General features: G+C 45.2%; 2 protein-coding genes across 5 annotated transcripts; one reads left to right on the top strand and one right to left on the bottom strand.

The window, feature by feature from the left end:
* Positions 1 to 1,752: 1,752 nt before the first annotated feature.
* On the top strand, positions 1,753 to 5,177 carry LOC117348000 (kelch-like protein 42). Its single transcript, XM_033919551.1, has one exon. The coding sequence runs from the start codon at positions 1,958 to 1,960 to the stop codon at positions 3,389 to 3,391; it is 1,434 nt and encodes a 477-aa protein (XP_033775442.1). The 5' UTR covers positions 1,753 to 1,957; the 3' UTR covers positions 3,392 to 5,177.
* Positions 5,178 to 10,217: 5,040 nt separating this feature from the next.
* CCDC86 (coiled-coil domain containing 86) lies at positions 10,218 to 18,832 on the bottom strand. 4 transcript variants are annotated; one of them, XM_033920704.1, is made up of 6 exons: positions 18,772 to 18,832; positions 18,297 to 18,337; positions 16,653 to 16,852; positions 15,927 to 16,056; positions 12,839 to 12,913; positions 10,218 to 10,593 (listed from the first exon to the last, which is right to left on the bottom strand). In XM_033920704.1, the coding sequence occupies exons 3-6, from the start codon at positions 16,808 to 16,810 to the stop codon at positions 10,447 to 10,449; spliced, it is 510 nt and encodes a 169-aa protein (XP_033776595.1). In that variant the 5' UTR covers positions 16,811 to 16,852; positions 18,297 to 18,337; positions 18,772 to 18,832; the 3' UTR covers positions 10,218 to 10,446. The 4 variants fall into 4 exon arrangements, with proteins under 4 accessions (XP_033776595.1, XP_033776592.1, XP_033776593.1 ...); XM_033920701.1 differs by having other exon boundaries at positions 18,767 to 18,825; XM_033920702.1 differs by having other exon boundaries at positions 18,668 to 18,781.
* Between the last annotated feature and the right edge of the window lie 388 nt (positions 18,833 to 19,220).

The following is a 19,220-nucleotide window of genomic DNA, read 5'->3' as shown; positions in this document are numbered from 1 at the left end:
GTCATTGCTTCTGTAACACTGGCTCTCTCTCCTTTCCTTTCATTATTTTACAGTATACTAGTCTTTAAGCCCGTTACATTAACAGGTGTCTGTCTGTCTTTTTTTCTTTCTCTCTCTCTCTCTCTCTCCTTGGCCACTTTCTGTCTGTCTGTCTTTCTTTCTTTGTTTCTCTCCTTGGACTCTGTCTGGCTGTCTTTCTCTCTCTCTCTCTCCTTGGCCATTGTCTGTCTTTGTCTTTTTTTTTCTTTCTCTCTCTCTCTCCTTGGCCACTTTCTGTCTTTCTTTCTTTGTCTCTTGGCCGTTGTCTGTCTTTGTCTTTTTTTTTTTCTCTCTCTCTCTCTCTCTCCTTGGCCACTTTCTGTCTGTCTGTCTTTCTTTCTTTGTTTCTCTCCTTGGACTCTGTCTGGCTGTCTTTCTCTCTCTCTCTCTCCTTGGCCATTGTCTGTCTTTGTCTTTTTTTTTCTTTCTCTCTCTCTCTCCTTGGCCACTTTCTGTCTTTCTTTCTTTGTCTCTCTCCTTGGACGCTGTCTGTCTGTCTGTCTTTCTTTCTCTCTCCTTGGCCGCTGTCTGTCTTTGTCTTTTTTTTCTTTCTCTCTCTCTCTCCTTGGCCGCTTTCTGTCTGTCTTTTTTTCTTTCTCTCTCTCTCTCCTTGGCCACTTTCTGTCTGTCTGTCTTTCTTTCTTTGTCTCTCTCCTTGGATGCTGTATGGCTGTCTGTTTGTCTTTCTTTCTTTGTCTCTCTCCTTGGCTGCTGTCTGGCTGTCTGTCTTTTTTTTCTTTCTCTCTCTCTCTCTACTTGGCCGCTGTCTGTCTCTTTCTTTCTGTCTTTCTCCCTGGCCCCCTGTTTGCCTGTATTTCTCTGTTACGCCATGCCTGCCTGTCACTCCATGGCCCCCCTTCTGTCTCCCCCCCCCCCAGAGCAAAGCATGATTGCTGTCTGCCCCCCAGCACACCCCTCCCCCCAAATCAGCCCCCCTTCCCTCTCCCCCTCCACTTCCCTGAGCAGTAGCAGAATTTTTACCAGCATGGGACGCCTTGCAACACCTGCACGACACCCTCCTGCTGTTGCTCTAGGCGCCAGCTATCAGGAAACCGCCACCGCCGCTCAAATTGCTGCACGCGCCGCAAGCCGCCGCACGCACCTCAAATAGAATACGGCCACGGAGGCACACATCACGGCGGCAGGGATCATGGAACCGTAAGTGCGCATGCACACTTAGGGTTTTATTATAGAGGATTATTTCTATACCACTTATGTCCTAAGTGGTTTCCATATTTCCCTGTCTGTCCTGGTGGGCTCAAACTGTATCTAGTGTCCCTGGGGATTAAGTGACTTGCCCCAGGGTCACAAGCAGCAGCGAGGGATTTGAACCCACAACCTCAGGGTGTTGAGGCTGCAGCTCGAGCCCCTGCGCCTGCACACTCCCCTGCAAGTCCCTGTCCCTGTGGGCCACCGACCCCGCCTGTCTCACCTCTCTTAAGAGTCGCTTCTGCAACACAACCCTCGTCCCCTGTAAATCATTTTAGCCGTGCGACAGTCCGTCTTTCTCTCCTGTCCCTTCCTCTAGAGCCCCTGCCGATCCGGGGTTTTCCCCCCTTTCCCTGCCGACAGCAGGGAATCCAATCCCTAAAAAAACCCGCTTTGAGCATTGGAAGGAAGCAACAGGGGACGGGATCCGGCGGCGGGGGAAGGGTTAAAAAGGGCGGGGCGGGGTTTAAAGCGCGGGGCGGGGCTTGTTCCACCAGCTGAAGGCGAGCGAGCGGACGGGGCCGGGGGTTCTGGCTGTGGCGCTGACCCTGGTACCGATCGCCTGGTGGCTGGTTCCTGAGCTGTGCAGAGAAGGAGCCCGGGACGTGGTGCTGCCCAGGGAGGGGGCAGGTTGGTGAAAGACAAAGGTGCCCGGGGTAAACTCAAAGCAGTGCCTTTTTTGGCCTTCTTGCCAGAGCCAAGGTGGGGGATGCGGCTGCAAGGCGGAGTGATGGCTTCTTCTGAGGAGATGGTCCAGATCCTCCTGGAAGGGAGGTCTTATACGGCCAGCAAGAGCAAGCTGATCGAGAAGAGCGACTACTTCCGAGCCCTCTACAGCTCTGGCATGAGGGAGTCGGGGGCAGGCTCGCTGCAGCTGCAGGGCTTGAGCCCCCAGGGTCTGGAGCTGGTGCTGCGCTTCATCGACACCTCCCAGACCAGCTTTGAAAAGGAGAGCTTGCAGGAGCTGGTCGAGACGGCCTCCTTCCTGCAGGTGACCTGTGTGCTGGACCTGCTGCTGGCCCAGGTCCGGCTGGAGAACTGCGCCCAGCTGTGCCAGCTGTCCGAGGTCTATGGCATCCACCGGCTCCAGGCCGCAGCTGCCAGCTTCATGGCTGACCACTACCACGAGATGCTGAGAAGGCCGGAGTTCGGCCTCTTCCCGGACTCTTTCAGGGCGCAGATCTGGGAGACGAGGATGAAAGGCTCGGCCACGCTCCTGGCTGTGGGCGATTTCGTGGATAATGCTCTGAAGTTTGCGCAGGAGGATAACCCCTGGTCTATGCTGAGGTATGATGAAGTGGCTCAGAGCTGGCAACCCTTTGCTAACAATCTGCCTCCAGCCATGATGAACGTAAGAGGATATGGATCGGTGGTCTTGGACAATTACCTCTTCATAGTTGGAGGTTACAGAATGACCAGCCAAGAAATAGCCGCTGCTCATTGCTATAATCCTTGCACGAACGAATGGAGTCAGATCGCACCCATGAACCAGAAGAGGGCCAACTTCAAACTGCTGACTTTGAACGGGAAGCTCTATGCGGTAGGGGGTCAGTCACTGTCCAACGTCGAGTGCTACAGCCCCGAGCATGACTGGTGGACCTTTATCGCTGCTCTGCCAACTGCACTTGCTGAATTCTCCGCCTGCGCGTGCCAGGGCAAAATTTATGTCGTGGGCGGGTACACGACCAGAGAACGGAATCTGAACGTCCTGCGGTACTGCCCCGCCCGCGATGCGTGGACCGTGTTGGAACCGTGCAGCTTCCACATCCGCAAACAGCAGATGCTCTCCTTTGAGGACACAATCTACCTTGTGGGGGGTTCGATCCATGAGCTGAGACCTAATCGGAAGCCTCCCCAAAGTGAAGACATGCTGACGGTACAGTCTTACAACACGGTCACCCAGGAATGGCTGTGTCTTAAGGAAAGCGTGTCGAAGTCTGGGCTGAACTTGACTTGTACGTTGCACAATGATGGCATCTACATTATGAGCAGAGATATCACGTTTTCTACCAGCCTCAAGCATAGGGTCTTTCTAAAATACAACATATTCACAGGCGGATGGGAGTCGTTTCGACAAGTCCCACTCGTTGGCCAAAACATGATAGTGTGTTCTCTCTATCTACCTAATGCTCTGCAGGTGTAGAATTGCCGCTGCTTGGGTCAGACCAGTGATCCATCGTGCCCAGCGGTCTGCTCCCGCGGCGGCCCTTAGGTCAAAGACCAGTGTAAGGTCAAAAACCACTGTAAGGTGTGCACCTGTATAGACTTTTGAAAGAACAGGACTCGGGGCAGTTTCCTACTCCCAAAGATAAATAAAGATGGGAAAAACCCCCTGTGCTATTAGTTTAATGCGTGATATGTCACTTATTAAAGCCCCATATAGTACACTGATTTGTGAACCAAAGGGGTAGAATAGGGGCTTGGTCCACCCACTCCACCCAAGAGCCTGGAACTGTATTACCAACCTACACTTGGGTGGATGGAATGCTATAAATAGCACCCAAAGTTAAATGCTGGGAAGATCTGCACCACCATTGCTTTAGTGTGAAGCAACCTTTATTTACTTAAGTATTTATATAACGCCTATCAAGGTTATCTAGGCAGTTTATAATCAGGTACTCAAGCATTTTCCTTGTCTGTCCCGGTGGGGTTGAGTGACTTGCCCAGGGTCACAAGGAGCAGCATGGGGTTTGAACCCACAACCACTGGGTGCTGAGACAGTATCTCTAACCACTGGGCCACACCTTCCTCTAGCTCCAGCTTTAGCTGGTCGCATTGTCCAAGAATAATCTAGGCTCTGACTTCATGCGGGGTCCTCTAGGGCCCGCTTAGCTCAACCGTATTCAGTCAGTGTAGCTTCCGCCCTAATCATACATTTTTGCAGGTGAGATAATTGGTCCCAGTCGGCCCTAGTCATCGGGGGTAAACAGACAAAAGTTGTAAAGTAAATTTTCCGCTTGTTGATCAGGGTATGTAAGGACAGTATCCCATGCAGTAGACGTTACAAATTACAGGATCCCCCAAACGATATTTGGGATTAATGAATCGTATACTATGGGTGATATATAACTAGCTATAGTCCAAAAACCAATCATCAAACTACCCAATGCCCAACTTGAAATGGTGCAAATAACTGCTCAGGACCTTTTTGGTAAAGAGACCACAAGTGGGGTTATGTTCCAAAAGCCGTGTGTCTCACATTCAATCATAGCACTTAAATTATCAGTTTGAATGTTGTGGCACAATCCATCAGTGATCTCCTTATGTGCTTATATATTGTTCATAATTTAACTTATCTGAAAATGGCTTTTCAAAAAGGCCCTGAACACTTATTTACACATCTTGAACTTAATTTCAAGTTCGTCATTGGGTGTTTGGACTACAAAATAAATCCATCAGGATGCTTAATAACAAACAAACCCCAATAGGGCAGGAAAAGCAAATCGAATCGAATCGAAAAATCGATTCAATAGGCCGAATCGATTCAATATTTTTCCCCCCTGAATCAGACAGCACTAGTACCTGTGTGTTTGCATTAGAGTTGCTGGTTTAGATTAGCTGGCGAGAGGGAAGAGTTTTGAGGTTACTGCCAATGCCAACTTGCTTTCTCTAGCCCAAGCTGTGCCTATTCAGGCTGCAAAACCCAGGCGTCAGGTCTGACATGTTGATCACCAGGGTGATCTGGCACCGGGGGTTTGTCGAGCCCTGGATTTTAAACATCCATTTTTACCTTCCAATTTGGAAGGTTTTGAAAACTGAAATATTCATATAGAGATCCAATTACAGAAATTCAAATCGATAAAGAAACTATAGAAATTCAAACAGAGATTCAAAAGTGCAGCAACTGCTTCAGTAAGTGAACGCAATAAGCAAAGCCAGAAAGAGAATTCCTACCAGCAGAAAGCCCAATGTTGTTTGTGTGTAGCCGCAGGTCCGGAGGGGGGGGGGGGGAAACAAAACCCTTACGGCCACTTACGGATCTTTTCAGAAGGTACTAGCAATAAGGGTTCATAGACAACGGCACGAAAGACAAAAGCGCGCCCGGACAATTGAGCGCAGCGCGGAGGCGCGCACCGCTCAAAATTACTGTTTTTAGGGGCTCTGACGGGGGGTTTTGTTGGGGAACCTCCCCACTTTACTTAATAGACATCGCGCCGGCGTTATGGGGGTTGTAACCCTCCACATTTTACTGTAAACTTAACTTTTTCCCTAAAAACAGGGAAAAAGTGAAGTTTTCAGTAAAATGTGGGGGGTTACAACCCCCCAAACCGCGGCGCGATGTCTATTAAGTAAAGTTGGGGGGTTCCCCCCCAGGCCCCCCCCGTCGGAGCCCTAAAAACAGTAATTTTGAGCGGCACGCACCTCCGCGCTGCACTCAATTGTCCGGGCGCGCCTTTGTCTTTCGCGCCGTTGTCTATGAACCCTTATTGCTAGTACCTTCTGAAAAGATCCGTAAGTAGCCGTAAGGATTTTGATTCCCCCCCCCCCCCCGGGACCGGCGCGCTTTTGACCTGACACCATCAATAAGATTCAACTGTTTTAATACCTAAATGAAAGGAGAAAGGCAATATCCATGAGGAGAACAACTCTAGTCCTACAGCCAACCTGACATTCCTGGCAAAGATTTTGTTAGCAGGTGATTAATCAGGATTTAAAAAATTGTTTTGAATCTGTGATATTCCTATTGGAAGAACTTAGGGCTAGATTCACTAACGATCGTGTCCCGACCACTTTGGAACCCGATTTTTCTCCGACCTGATTCACTAACCTCATGGCTGATCATCCTCCGATTCGGTCCGCACATGCAAATGAGGGGAAACGGCCTGCAAAGTGTGAAGGACGCGAGTCACTAAATAAACGCAGGCCTGCCGGCTGGGCTGGTCGATCCAAAAACAAGCGACTGCTAAGGGACCAGTCGCTTGTGTAGAAACCCTGCTCTCTGCCCCGACTCTCCTGTGCAAGTCCGTGGTTTTAACCCGCAGGTTTAAAGTGGGTTAAAACCACAGGCTCACAAAGTAGAAAGTTTTGTTTCCCGCTCTGCGCAAGTGTCAGGATTGCTGGAGAGCGATCCGTGCGGTCGGTTGGGGGTGTGATTCCGATCGCCCTCATTTGCATGAGGACGCTTTGTGAATCAGCCCCCTGGCTACGGATAGGATCCGTCGCCTTAGTGAATCTAGCCCTTAAGAGAAAAAAAAGAGGGGAGACCCTGAAGGTAGAAAGCAAGTTGACCATGTCCTTTGATCTGGCAGACCATGATCAATAATATTAGTGATGAAGCTTTCTAACTGGAGAGTAACAGAAAGGGGTCTTTCACTAATTTACAGTTTGTTTTTTTTAAAATTAGAAACAGAAACATGATGGCAGATAAAGACCAAGTAGCCCATCCAGTCTGCCCATCTGCCATAAACATTATCTCTTCCTCTGAGATACCACGTGTCTATCCCGGGCTTTCTTGAATTCAGATACAGTCTATCTCCACCACCTCTTCCAGGAGACTGTTCCACACTTCTACCACCCTTTCTATAAAAAAAAGTATTTCCTTAGATTACTCCTGAGCCTCTCACCTCTTAACTTCATCCTATGCCCTCTCATTCCAGAGCTTCCTTTCAAATGAAAGAGACTCGTCTCGTGCATTTACAACACATAGGTATTTAAACATCTCTATCATTTTTCTCCTCTCCCGCCTTTCCTCCAAAGTATACATATTGAGATCTTTAAGTCTGTCCTCAAACGCCCTATGACGAAGTCCACGCACCATTTTAGTAGCCTTCCTCTGGACCGACTCCATCCTTTTTATCTTTTTGAAGGTGCGGCCTCCAGAATTGTACACAATTTTCTAAATGAGGTCTCACCAGAGTCTTATACAGGGGCATCAATACCTCCTTTTTCCCACTGGCCATACCTCTCCCTATGCACCCTAGCATCCTTCTAGCTTTTGCCATCACCTTTTGAACCTGTTTGGCCACCTTAAGATCATCACCTACCATCACACCCAAGTCTCGATCTTCTGTCGGGCACATAAGTTTTTCATCCCCTAAACTGTACCGTTCCTTCGGGTTGTTGAAGCCCAAATGCATGACCTTGCATTTCTTAGCATTAAATTTCAGCTGACAAATTTCAGACCATTCTTCAAGATTCACTAGGTCTTTCTTCATGTTATTCACACCATCCAGGGTTTCTACTCTATTGCTGATTTTGGTACCATCCGCAAACAGGCAAATCTTACCCGACAGCCCGTCAGGAATATAGTTTATAAAAATGTTAAAAAGAACAAGAACCAAGAACAGAACCTTGAGACGCACCACTTTCCTCAGAGTGATCTACATTGACCACTGCCCTCTATCGCCTTCCACTCAACCAGTTCCTAACCCAGCCCATCACTTTTGGACCCATCCCGAGGGTACTCGTTTTATTTATTAGACATCTGTGTGGAACACCATCAAAGGCTTTGCTAAAATCTAAATAGACCACATCTAGTGCACATCCTCTATCCAATTCTCTGGTCACCTAGTCAAAGATATTGATCAGATTTGTTTTGACAAGACCTACCTTTAGGTGTTGCCTCCAGTCCTGTAATATACAGGATTCCAGAAACGTCACCATTCTCTGTTTTAAAAGCGTTTCCATTAATTTGCTTACCACAGAAGTCAGACCTACTGGCCTGTAATTCCTTATTTCCACTTTTGGAGAGATCAATCTGCCTGCTTTTAAATATCAGCAGCATTGGGAAAACAACTGCTTTTACACCTAAGCAGCAGCGGGTCCATCCACAACCACCAAGAACCCACAGACCCGAACCTGCCAGGAATGTGACGCTGAAACCGTGGATTGAAGACAAAGTTTTATTTTATTTTTCTTTCCAGCTTATGATTTATCTTTAATCTTATCTATTGTTTTGCCTTTTGTCTTTGTTTTGTTCTATTTCTATCATTTAAATTTCCCCCTTCTGCTTCTATTCCTTTCTCTCCTCTCTTCTACCTTCCAAAGTATTTAGATCAATGCTGTCTTGTTAAAATGTTTATTTTATTTTTATTTTTCCTCTAACTCTACTTTTCACTTCTCTATTACCCTCCAGGTACTTTAGTTAGATTGTGAGCCTTCGGGACAGTAAGGGAATTTTTCAAGTACCTTTCTTATTTCTAATCTTAATGTATATTTTCTGTAAACCGCTTAGAACCTAACGGATGTAGCGGTATATAAGAAATAAATTACATTACATTACATTACATGGACCATTTGGCCTTCATCTGCCATCATGTTTCTAGGTTTCTATAACCATAAAGCTCTATGACATCACAATGCAGGCAAAGAGCCTTAGCCAATGGGAAGAAGATATGCAAATGTTAAGAGCCTTAGCCAATAGGGAGAGGAGGAGATAGTGGATGCTGCAGAATTCTACTGTTCAACGGCTCCCCCTTCTGCTTCTATTCCTTTCTCTCCTCTCTTCTACCTTCCAAAGTATTTAGATCAATGCTGTCTTGTTAAAATGTTTATTTTATTTTTCCTCTAACTCTACTTTTCACTTCTCTATTACCCTCCAGGTACTTTAGTTAGATTGTGAGCCTTCGGGACAGTAAGGGAATTTTTCAAGTACCTTTCTTATTTCTAATCTTAATGTATATTTTCTGTAAACCGCTTAGAACCTAACGGATGGAGCGGTATATAAGAAATAAATTACATTACATTTTGTGGAGAGGGACCACGTTCGCCCTTCTCGAGTCTTCTCCAGTCGACTCTAATGAAGCATTGAAAAGTCAGCGGAGCCACCAGAACTTCCCTAAGTTCCTTCAGCACCCTCGGATGTACACCATCCAGCCACATCAATTTGTCTACCTTTAATTTAGCTAGCTCCTCACGAACACAACCTGTAGGCAGTCAGCCAGCGCCTCTCTTGCTCCCCAGCGTCTCGCAGTGCACCTGAAATCTCAGGAGGCACACTGGTGCTTTCTGGACTTTCTGAAAATGTATTATAGGTTGGTTAACTTTGTATTTTGGTCTGTTAGAAATGACTGGCTATTCATCTAATCGTTTGTAATTGGAAAGACAATTCACATCTAAGCTCAATTGAGTTCCATTAGGAAATATGACAAAATAGTGGCAATTAAAAATCACAATTTCTCAAGTTTTAAAAAGACTTGGGCAGCCCTAGACAAGTATTTTAATGGTAACCATTTATATAATTTTATATGACTGACAACCCCCCCCCCCCTTTTTACAAAACCCCAGAAGCGGTGTTTAGCGCAGGCCGGCGCACTGCTCTGCACTACTCCTGATGCTTATAAGAACTCTACGAGTGTCGGGAGCAGCGCAGAGCATTCAACACGCCAGCCTATGCTAAAGGTTTTGTAAAGAGTGTGTGTGTGGGGTATACTAATCGGTTTTATAAACTTTTTCGGGAGATTCTCACTCCGCTGTTGGTTCGAGTTGCGAATGGGATACGGGGTGGTTCACCGTTGCCCTCTACTATGGGAGAGGCCGGGATCACGGTCCTGCTTAAACCGGGTAGGGATCCTACTGGGTGTGGGTCATATCGACCGATATCATTATTGAATACGGATGCAAAAATTTTAGCGAAGGTCTTAGCGCTTCGCTTGGGACGGGTACTGCCCTCTCTGGTGCACTTGGATCAATCGGGTTTTGTTCAAAGGCGGCAGGTCGGTGATAATATTAGACGGACGTTACATCTCATGTGGGCGGCACAGAGGTCCTCTGCTAAGATTGCCTTTTTGGCAATCGATGCAGAGAAGGCTTTCGATCAGGTGGACTGGGAGTTCTTGTGGGAAAGAGTGTGTGTGTGTGGGTGGGGGGCGGGGGGGTTATTAGTAATAAACAGTTTATAAGATTGGATAATTCCTTTCTATTTCCAGTTTGTTTCTAACTTTGTTTGCATTCAAATCTTTCAATAAAATGTATGGGGAAAAAACCCCCTGTATTCCATGAGCTGTTTTTTTGTATACAATTATATAATATTAAGTCCAAAACTGAAATACATTTTTATTCTTTCTGAAATCCATCTTGAAAGTAGGGGCTATACATGTTTTGTTTTCCTTTTATGAAAATGTAGATCAAATGTCCTGGTCTCCCAGTCCAGTTTCCTTATAAACCTAGCGGGGTTGGCGATGCGCGTATCAGGGCTCTAAAGGGGATGGAGCGGCTCTGCCTCCTCCACCCCTCATGACCGTAATACACCAGCACAGGTCACAGAGGCCCTGGAGCGTTGCGCTTCGCCTTGGCGGGGTTCGTCTTCATCTGCTGCTGCTGCTGAAAGAACTTCAGTGTGTCCCGTTTCTCGATACGACGCAGCTGCTTCTTCTTGGCGCGCTTCAGCTTTAATGGATTTCGGATCTGAAGAGGGCAGAATTCAACAAAAAAAATACTGTACTAAAAAAACGAGTAACCGCTCAGAAAGAGAGAGAGAGAGAAAAAACAAAGAACAGCATCAGAAAATCCTTTTATGTGCAAGCCTGTCACAGATTAACAGAGGGTCCTTTTTACTAAACTGTGTTAGGTGCCTAACAGGATGTACTCGGATACCCTTGGGTAAACTTTGGCACGTGAATCTGAATACTAAAATTTTTTTAAATTTTTTTTTTTTTGGGGGGGGGGAGTCAGGGGGCAGAGAGTGCTAAATAGTGCATCCACATTAACACACGCTAATTAGTTAGTGAGGGATTCCCGCATTAGCCCTTACTATCTACAAAATAGGCGCCAGGAACTGCTCACAGGCAGCTTATAAAATATTAAAAGCAGTATATTTGATACATACAACTATAAAAGCTGATAATACTGCTTAGTCTATTCGTACTACTACTGTGAATTATTTCTATAGCGCTACCAGACGTATGCAGCGCTATACAGAGTCACAAAGAAGACAGTCCCTGCTCAAAAGAGCTTACAATCTAAACAGCCAAGACAGACAAACAGGATGCCATGGATACAGTTAAGGGGAACGGTTGATCTGCTGGCTGGGTTGGAAGGCAGAGGGGAGTACAGGACAATTGAGCCATTGTGACATCACTGATGAGGTTGGCTCTTATTGGTGGAGTGAGGCATTATGACATCACAATCTCAGCTCTGCTTCCCAAAGACTGAAACTCTTCACACTACTACTATCTACTATGAATGATTTCTATAGCGCTACCAGATGTACAGAGTCACAAGGAAGACAGTCCCTGCTCTAAAGAGCTTACACAATAGACAAACAGAATGCCATGGATACAGTTAGAGGGAATGATTAATCTGCTGGCTGGGATAGTGGGTGGAGGAGAAGGGATTCAAGGCTATAACAAAAAGGTGGGCTTTCAGTTAAAGGAAGGGGTGTGGTAGACAAACTCAGGTAATTTATTCCAGGCGCAGGGGGCAGCTAGATGAAAGGAACAAAGTCTGGAATTGGCAGTGGAGGAGAAGGGTACAGTTAAGAGGGGCTTATCTGAGGAACGGAGTTCTCCGAGAGGTGTATAAGGAGAGAGAATGAGGGGCAGCAGAATGAACACCCTTGTAGGTTAGTATTAGGAGTTTGAACTGTATGCAAAGGTGGATAGTGAAGTGATTTAAGGAGAGGGGTGATATGAGCGTAGCGAAGTTGGTAGCAGATGAGTTGTGCAGGAGAGTTTTGCACAGATTCATTTATGACAAAATATATTTCACTTATCTTTATTGAGATCAGACAGGGGATTCAGCAACTGACATGCATGTTTCGCTGGGTTGCTGTATCGAGGTCTCTTCCCCAGGCACAACCTGCCACTGACATCTCTCAGGTCAGCGAAACATGCATGTCGGTCGCTCAATCCCCTGTCTAAGCTCAATAAAAATAAAGTGAAATATATTTGATCACAAATGAATAGTCAAGAATATGAAATCTATAAGATAAAGTGGGGCCGGTGATGATAGGATATTTAAATCGGTAAAGATGGCATTACTGAGTCTTGTAAAATCAGGTACGAATAGATTAAGTAACATTAGAACTTGGCCATTAATTTATATATTTTTTTAAAAAAATGGACATTTTATAGCAGTAGTAAAAATGGCCTCGGTGCATGAGAAAAACTCCACACAAGAATGCGCCAAGGCCAGTTTTTGCCGCAGTTTAGTAAAAAGGACCCCCACAGCGACTCCGCAGGTTACCGAGATGGTGTAAGCAACGGTGCCAGTCTGGTATGTTCTTTCATGGGAGAAATTCTATGTACTATATTCATTTAAAATACACATATCACAGCTTTTGAAAGTAAACCATATAAGTAGCTGACCCAAAGATGCATGATTTATCCTCTTTTCCTCAACATGCCTCTTACCAGAGCACAGTAATAATACAGTGTAACAGAGGCTGCTACAGGGAACGGTAATGCCTTATAGCTGCCTGTATTTATAGAAAGACAACAAGGCCTGCGGCAGTCGCTAAAACACTGGAAGTTAAATTAAGTTGCTGTTCCACCCTCCCTTCCATCTTCTTCAGTGCAGTTCTTCCTCCCATACACTCGCTTATCCTCTGCCCGCCGTACTTCCTTTGGGCATATTAGAGGGAAGGCCAGTTCTCAGGCATTAGATTTGTGGAGCGTGTGTTGCAGGAGGAGGAATCCAGTGTCACTCTTACCACTTGCACGATCTCTGCTTTCCGCTCATTCTCCAGTCGCCGTTTCAGATTCTCCTCCCTGCGGCTTTTCTTCTCCTGGGGAAGAGGAACAGAATTCTTTTCAAGATCAGCGACTCCATTTTTCAATCTCATCAACAGTCTATGAGCACCTCAGAGCACACAAGAGGCCGGCAGCAAAACAGACTGTCCAGGAAACACCTGGATGTCAGCTTTTTTTTTTCCAGAAAAATTTGAAGGAAACCCCTGAATCTCACTGTGGACTTTTGGGCACCTTTCTGCATCAGCTGTAAAATCAGGCTCTGGCCCAGGCCCAGGTTCCTCCACCTGCCTCTGAAAGGGCTGCGGTGATTTGCTCTGGATATATCTCCTCAGCTGGGACGGAGTGAAATAAGGGTTTAGCAGGAAGACTTCTCCCGAGGTCTACAACGTCCCATAGGTACATAAGCAAAACCGCACTGTCCTACACACTTATGAGGGTGGTTTGAAAAGCTTGGTAAAAAAAGCAAGTTAAACGACGCAGTCTCCTTCGAGGGCTATACACTTACCCCCTCTTTTACTAAGGTGCGCTATGCTTTTTAGCGTGCACTAAATACGAGCTAAACGCTAATGCGTGCATATTATCCTATGGACGCATTGGCACACGCGTTGATTTAGCGCATACTAAAACGCTTAGCGCACCTTTGTAAAAGAAGGCATTAGTCCAGCGAGTTTCCAGCTGTTTCATATCATCAGAAAAACAGCTTACAAAAAATTGGAAACTCGCTGGACGAAGTGTATAGCCCTCGACGGAAGACTACGTTGCTGAACTTGCTTTTTTTTTTTTTTTTACCAAATTTTTCAAACCATCCTCGTATATACTATAAATGTTAAGTGGCTCACAAAAGAAATGAGACAAAGATCACAATAAAAATACCTCAAAATAACCTTGGGTACACTAAAAACAACCTAAATACCTCTTAACGTGGCTGGAAAGGAAAATTGTCCTCCATGATAATTATCCTCCCTTTAGTTGGCTACACTATTCTACAAAAATTGATATTTATTTAGTTAGTTTAATGGGCCATCCTCCCAGAAGAGCTCAGAATGGGTTATAGGATTACATACTTAATACTTTTCAGTGGCGTTTGGCTTCAACAGCAGGCGATAAATACATGGGGTAAGTTAGAATAAAGGTCTATATATAAGTGGTAAGGAACATAAGTAGAAGATACAAGGGTAGGGTGCAAGTAAAACGCTAGGGATACAGTTCTATTTGGGTTTAACACATTTCGGATTACAGCTAGTTCGAGTTTGTAGAACATGCTGTTATCCCTTCCTACCAGCAGGTGGAGGCAGAGAAAACTGAATTCCACTAGTGACCTCACCAATAGAGAATGACACGGTGACAAAATTCATCACCGTCCCCGCGGATAACCGCGGGAAACCATCTTCATGTCATTCTTTAAGGAGAGAGGGAAGAATCAGAATATGAATGGCCACAACCACTGACCCGCAAGCTTTGCTTTGAAGAATGCTGATGTAGAAGGACTGAGGCTGAAACAGACACTAAAAAAATGACATGGGATTATGTCCCGCGGTTATCCGCGGGGACGGGAACGGTGATGAATTTTGTCACCGTGTCATTCTCTACTCACCAGTATAAACTTGTTCCCTGGAACAATTCAGGGTGCATCTGCCCAAGTAGCAGAAAGTCCTTTTGTATCGCACCCATGCCCCATCAACCAATGCAACTGCAATGATAACCAAGCAAGTATAACACCATAGAGTGGCACTTGCTTCCAGACTTGTATGGTTTGAGTCCCATATATGGTGATTCGGTGTAGGATGGGCTTGGGAGGGTATCAATGGGAACTTCAAGAACTTGGAACATGAGGACGTTACTAGCCAGACTTTACGGTAGATATCCTGCAAACAGCGGGATGGTTGGATAGGCTGGAGTGAGTTTAGATGGCAACTCCAGCAGTTGGAACCTAGGACAATACCGGGTGGACTTTAGTCTATGGCCCAGAAATATCAAGTTAATTTAATCATGTATTTTTAATGAGAATTAATGGGCGGACTGGATGGACCGTTTAGGTCTTTATCTGATGATATTTACTATGTTACTATGTGCATTGTGTGTGGACAGACTTCATCATATTTATTTATTTTATTGAAAAGGGAAGCGCAGCTTACACCTAGCATCCTGGGCCAAAATCTTCCAAGGGTGGGTTGGGCAGGTCCAAGGGGAGATCAGTGTAGCTAACTAAAATAAAATTATCAAGTTAAAGACATAATTTATCCTTCCTTAGCATTTAGCCACACTGTTCTGCACAAATAGGATGTACCAAAGCAGATCTACTGGATGGGGAATGACAAGGCCTACTGAACAATAATTCTGCCAAAGTCCAAGTGGACTCTGGTCAACAAGTCCAACTTGTAACGAAAGGAGTCTGGCTCAAAGGATTTCACTTTGGCTAAGGGAGACAGAGAAGCCATGCATCCCCTATATCCTTTGCCAGTCTCTCCAATTCCTCACCAGAGCTTCTTAGGGGCTGCATCCGTGGCCCAGTGGCAGAGCCACAGCCAACGATGCCCTAGAGCCAAAGCAGCCACGGAGCAGGAGGCAAGACAGACCAGGCTGTAGTGGGCATCCACCAAAAAAGGCTGTATCAGACTCCAGACGATGGCTCGTCAGTCTGAAAGGTTAACTTTCTAAATTCTCAAGTCACTTCTTAGTTACTACTGATCATGTTAAAAACAGGGCTTTTCAAAACGGTCCTGCTCAATCACCATCAATATAAGCAAACATTTCTCACGCATATTTGTTTTGGATGCTGTGGGATGAGTAGTGCAGGTTTGGAAACCCTGTGTTCAGCTCATCTATCTTATGTATTCCTGTCTTACCTCCATTCCTATCACCGTTTTCCAGTGTGCAAGTTCTTGATCAGGTACCTAATGCCCAGGGAGGTTTGTTTTGCTTCTTATCGAGGAACTATGCTAAGCTAATTTTCTTATTTACTGAAAATCAATCCTTAGCTCCATCAATGTCCTTATTCCTCAGCCCCTGTTCAAAATGCCTCCCAGCACCAAGTTCTCTGCTTCTCACCTCTTTCTCTCGTTGTTTCTCATCCTTCAAATGCTTTGCAAAGTCCTTCAAGAGTCGTTTCTCCTGCCGCACCTTCATCTTCTGTTCCCAAGAAGTACACAGGGGCCGGTCCTTCACCATGGCAGAAAATCTGAAAGGAAGACAATGCAGCCCCGTGGGAGGGGAACACTCAGTGATGAGGTATAAACGCAGGGAGAAGAGAAACAGAACAGGAACCGGAGAATCTGGTAGGAAAGAGCAGACAGTAATGCAAGAAGAAGCTACAACAGGCCAGACATGGCAATTTGGGTGGGCACAATTTCCACCACCCCCTTCCCGTAACCCTAAATTGAATAAGTACCCGAGCTGGTAGGGATTTCCAAGCCCCACCAGCTGAAGAGGTCCTTCTCCATTGGCCCAAAACACTCCCATACTCACTCACTGCAGCTAGCAGAACTCTGCGGGCCGCCACCAAGCCAATCTTCCTTCTTTCTGCGCATGTGCAAAAATTAAGCATGCACAGAGGGGCCCACAGATATTATGTTAAGTGGCCTGTTATAATACTTTTAATATTGTCTTGGACCTTGAGTACTTCCCTCTGATCATCCAAGAAAGATTTGTCCACACTAGGAAGATACGGATCCATTCTGGCTATATTAAAGGTAAGGGGAATGTTCCACGAGAATGGATTGACTTGTTGGTGACCCCTTAAAATTAAAAATATGGATAACAATTACTTTATCTTACCTTTTCTTGTTCCGATCTTTCCAAACTCTTCCAGACTTGGGTCTTCCCTGGGGAATTTTGCTTGTTGACACCACGGAAACCTCAGATTTGCTCCCTCCTCCTGCGGGACTCTGGGTGCTGCCCTCAGGCATGGAAATCTCCGGGCTCTTCCCACTCATGGGCACCGTCTCACCTGCTTGAGCAGCTCCAATGCCCCCTCCCTATTCCCAGAGATCCATGAACAAAGCAACAGGAGATACACGTGAGCTTCCTAAGTGCAAAAGTTCTTCCCCGTCACCAACAGAGGCACACTCTCATGACATCACAACTCTTTTCTTTCCTACTGAGCTGGATAAATTATTGAACGTCCTCGGTATAGGCCCCAAAGTGACAGACTTGGTTAGAAAGAGAATGCTGTGAGGAAAGGGATGTTATCAGTGGGGTGCCTCAACGTTCAGTTCTTGGGCCTGCTCTTTTTAACATTTTTATAAGCGATATTGCTGATAACACAGTAGACACCCCTGATGGTGTGAAAAACTCGAGGAAGGACCTAGCAAAGCTTGAAGAATGATCTGAAATCTGGCAGCTAAGATTTAATGCTAAGAAATAGTCATGCATTTGGGCAAAACAACAAACGGGCAGAGGGAACGGTACAGCTTAGGGGCTGAAGAACTTTTGTGCATGAAAGAGTGGGACTTGGGTGTGATAATACGTGATGATCTTAGTGTGGCCAAACAGCTTGAAAAGACACCCATGAAAGCTAGAAGAGTGCTAGGCTGCATAAGAAGATATATGGCCAGTAGGAAAACAGAGGTATTTATGCCACTGTTTGAGACTCTGGTGAGACCTCATTTAGAATATTGTGTACAATTCTGGAGACCACACCATCAAGAAGAAGGGCATAGGATGAAATTAGGTGATAGGCCAGGAGCAATCTAAGGAAGTGTGGGGTTTTTTTTTTTTTTACAGAAAGAATGATAGATGCATGGAATGATCTCCCAGTAGAGGTGGTGAAGATAAAGACCGTAACCGAATTCAAGGAAGCGTGGGACAGGCACGTGGGATCTCTTAAGGAAAGTAGGAGATAGTGGATGCTGCAGATGGGCCATTTGGCCTTTATCTGCCCTCATGTTTCTACGGTACACTTCTTCCTCCGTATTCGCAGTTTCAGTATTCACGGTTTTTAGCTTGCTGGCTCTTCCCCCCCCCCAATTATGTCAGCTTGCATAGAGAAATCGCCGATTCCAAGCATTTACAGAGAAAATAGCTGATTCCCAGCACTTTCTTCACCGTGTTTTGCCTCTCCTTCAGGAACAGGCCAGGTCTCCCACCATATTATTCGCGGTTACACCATATTCACAATGGTTTTTAATAGAAAACAGCGAATAACATATGAAAAAGTTATTTGCAGTTTTTCTGTATTTGCAGTTCTGTTAATCCCCTATCACAGCGAATACGGAGGGAGAAGTGTATAATCAAATAAAATACAGATAAACATGTGTTATGTATATAGAAAACTGAACTAATAAATGCAAGGACCAACATCAATCATATCTAAAATACACAAACTTAGAAAGCTAAAGTGTAAAACTTAGACTAAGAAAGACTAAGAATTAAATCAATTAAAAAACATGAGGAGTGCTAGAGAAGAACTCAACACCTTACCCAAATGGTGTATTAATCCTGCAGCAGCTACTTGATATCACCTGAAAATTAAACAAAAGCTATTTAAAAAAAATAAAAAAGGAGTTAAAAACCAGCAGAGCAATAAGTAAGTTAGAAAAAGGCTAGTTCCAATTTCTCCCAAACAGCATGTCTTCCTCAATGAACAAGCCTTTGGGTTCAAAGGTCAAAGTAGCTGAATCAACGAGCACTGATACTTTTATTCTTTGTCAATAACCAAAAGAAAGTCCCAAATAGGTGCAAAGTGTTTTAAAAGGTTTCTTCAAAAATGCCCTGAAACCACAGAAAAAAATACCCGTGATCCATAAAGATGCATCAAAAATGCTAATGTCAGAAAATGTGAAAATACACACCAGATCTGTTCATAATCATCCTGCCATCAAAATCGATGCTTTAAAAAATATATATATATAATGCCTTTAACACGCTAAAAATGAAGTTAAAAAAAGTACCGAACCAGGAAGTGTCTTGCAATCCGGTGACATCATTATGCGTTCCAAAGACAGGAAATGTTTATATCCAATGGTTCTGTCTATATACCTCATTTTGGTGGACGTTGTGTTGAAAGCCTCATTGTGGTGCTCCAATATCTCACCTCATTGTATCCAAGCCTCATTTTGGCGGATTCCATGTGTTTAAAGCCTCATTGTGGTGCTCCAATAGTCTCACCTCATTGTATTGCAAGCCTCATTTTGGCGGATTCCTTGTGTTCAAAGCCTCATTGTGGTGCTCCAATAGTCTCACCTCATTATATTCCAAGTCTCATTTTGGCGAATTCCTTGTGTTCAAAGCCTCATTGTGGTGCTCCAATAGTCTCACCTCATTGTATTCCAAGCCTCATTTTGGCGGATTCCTTGTGTTCAAAGCCTCATTGTGGTGCTCCAATAGTCTCACCTCATTGTATTC

Source organism: Geotrypetes seraphini, chromosome 14 (genome assembly GCF_902459505.1).
Source record: "Geotrypetes seraphini chromosome 14, aGeoSer1.1, whole genome shotgun sequence".
NCBI lineage: Eukaryota > Metazoa > Chordata > Amphibia > Gymnophiona > Dermophiidae > Geotrypetes > Geotrypetes seraphini.
This window is presented reverse-complemented; position numbering and strand designations above follow the sequence as displayed.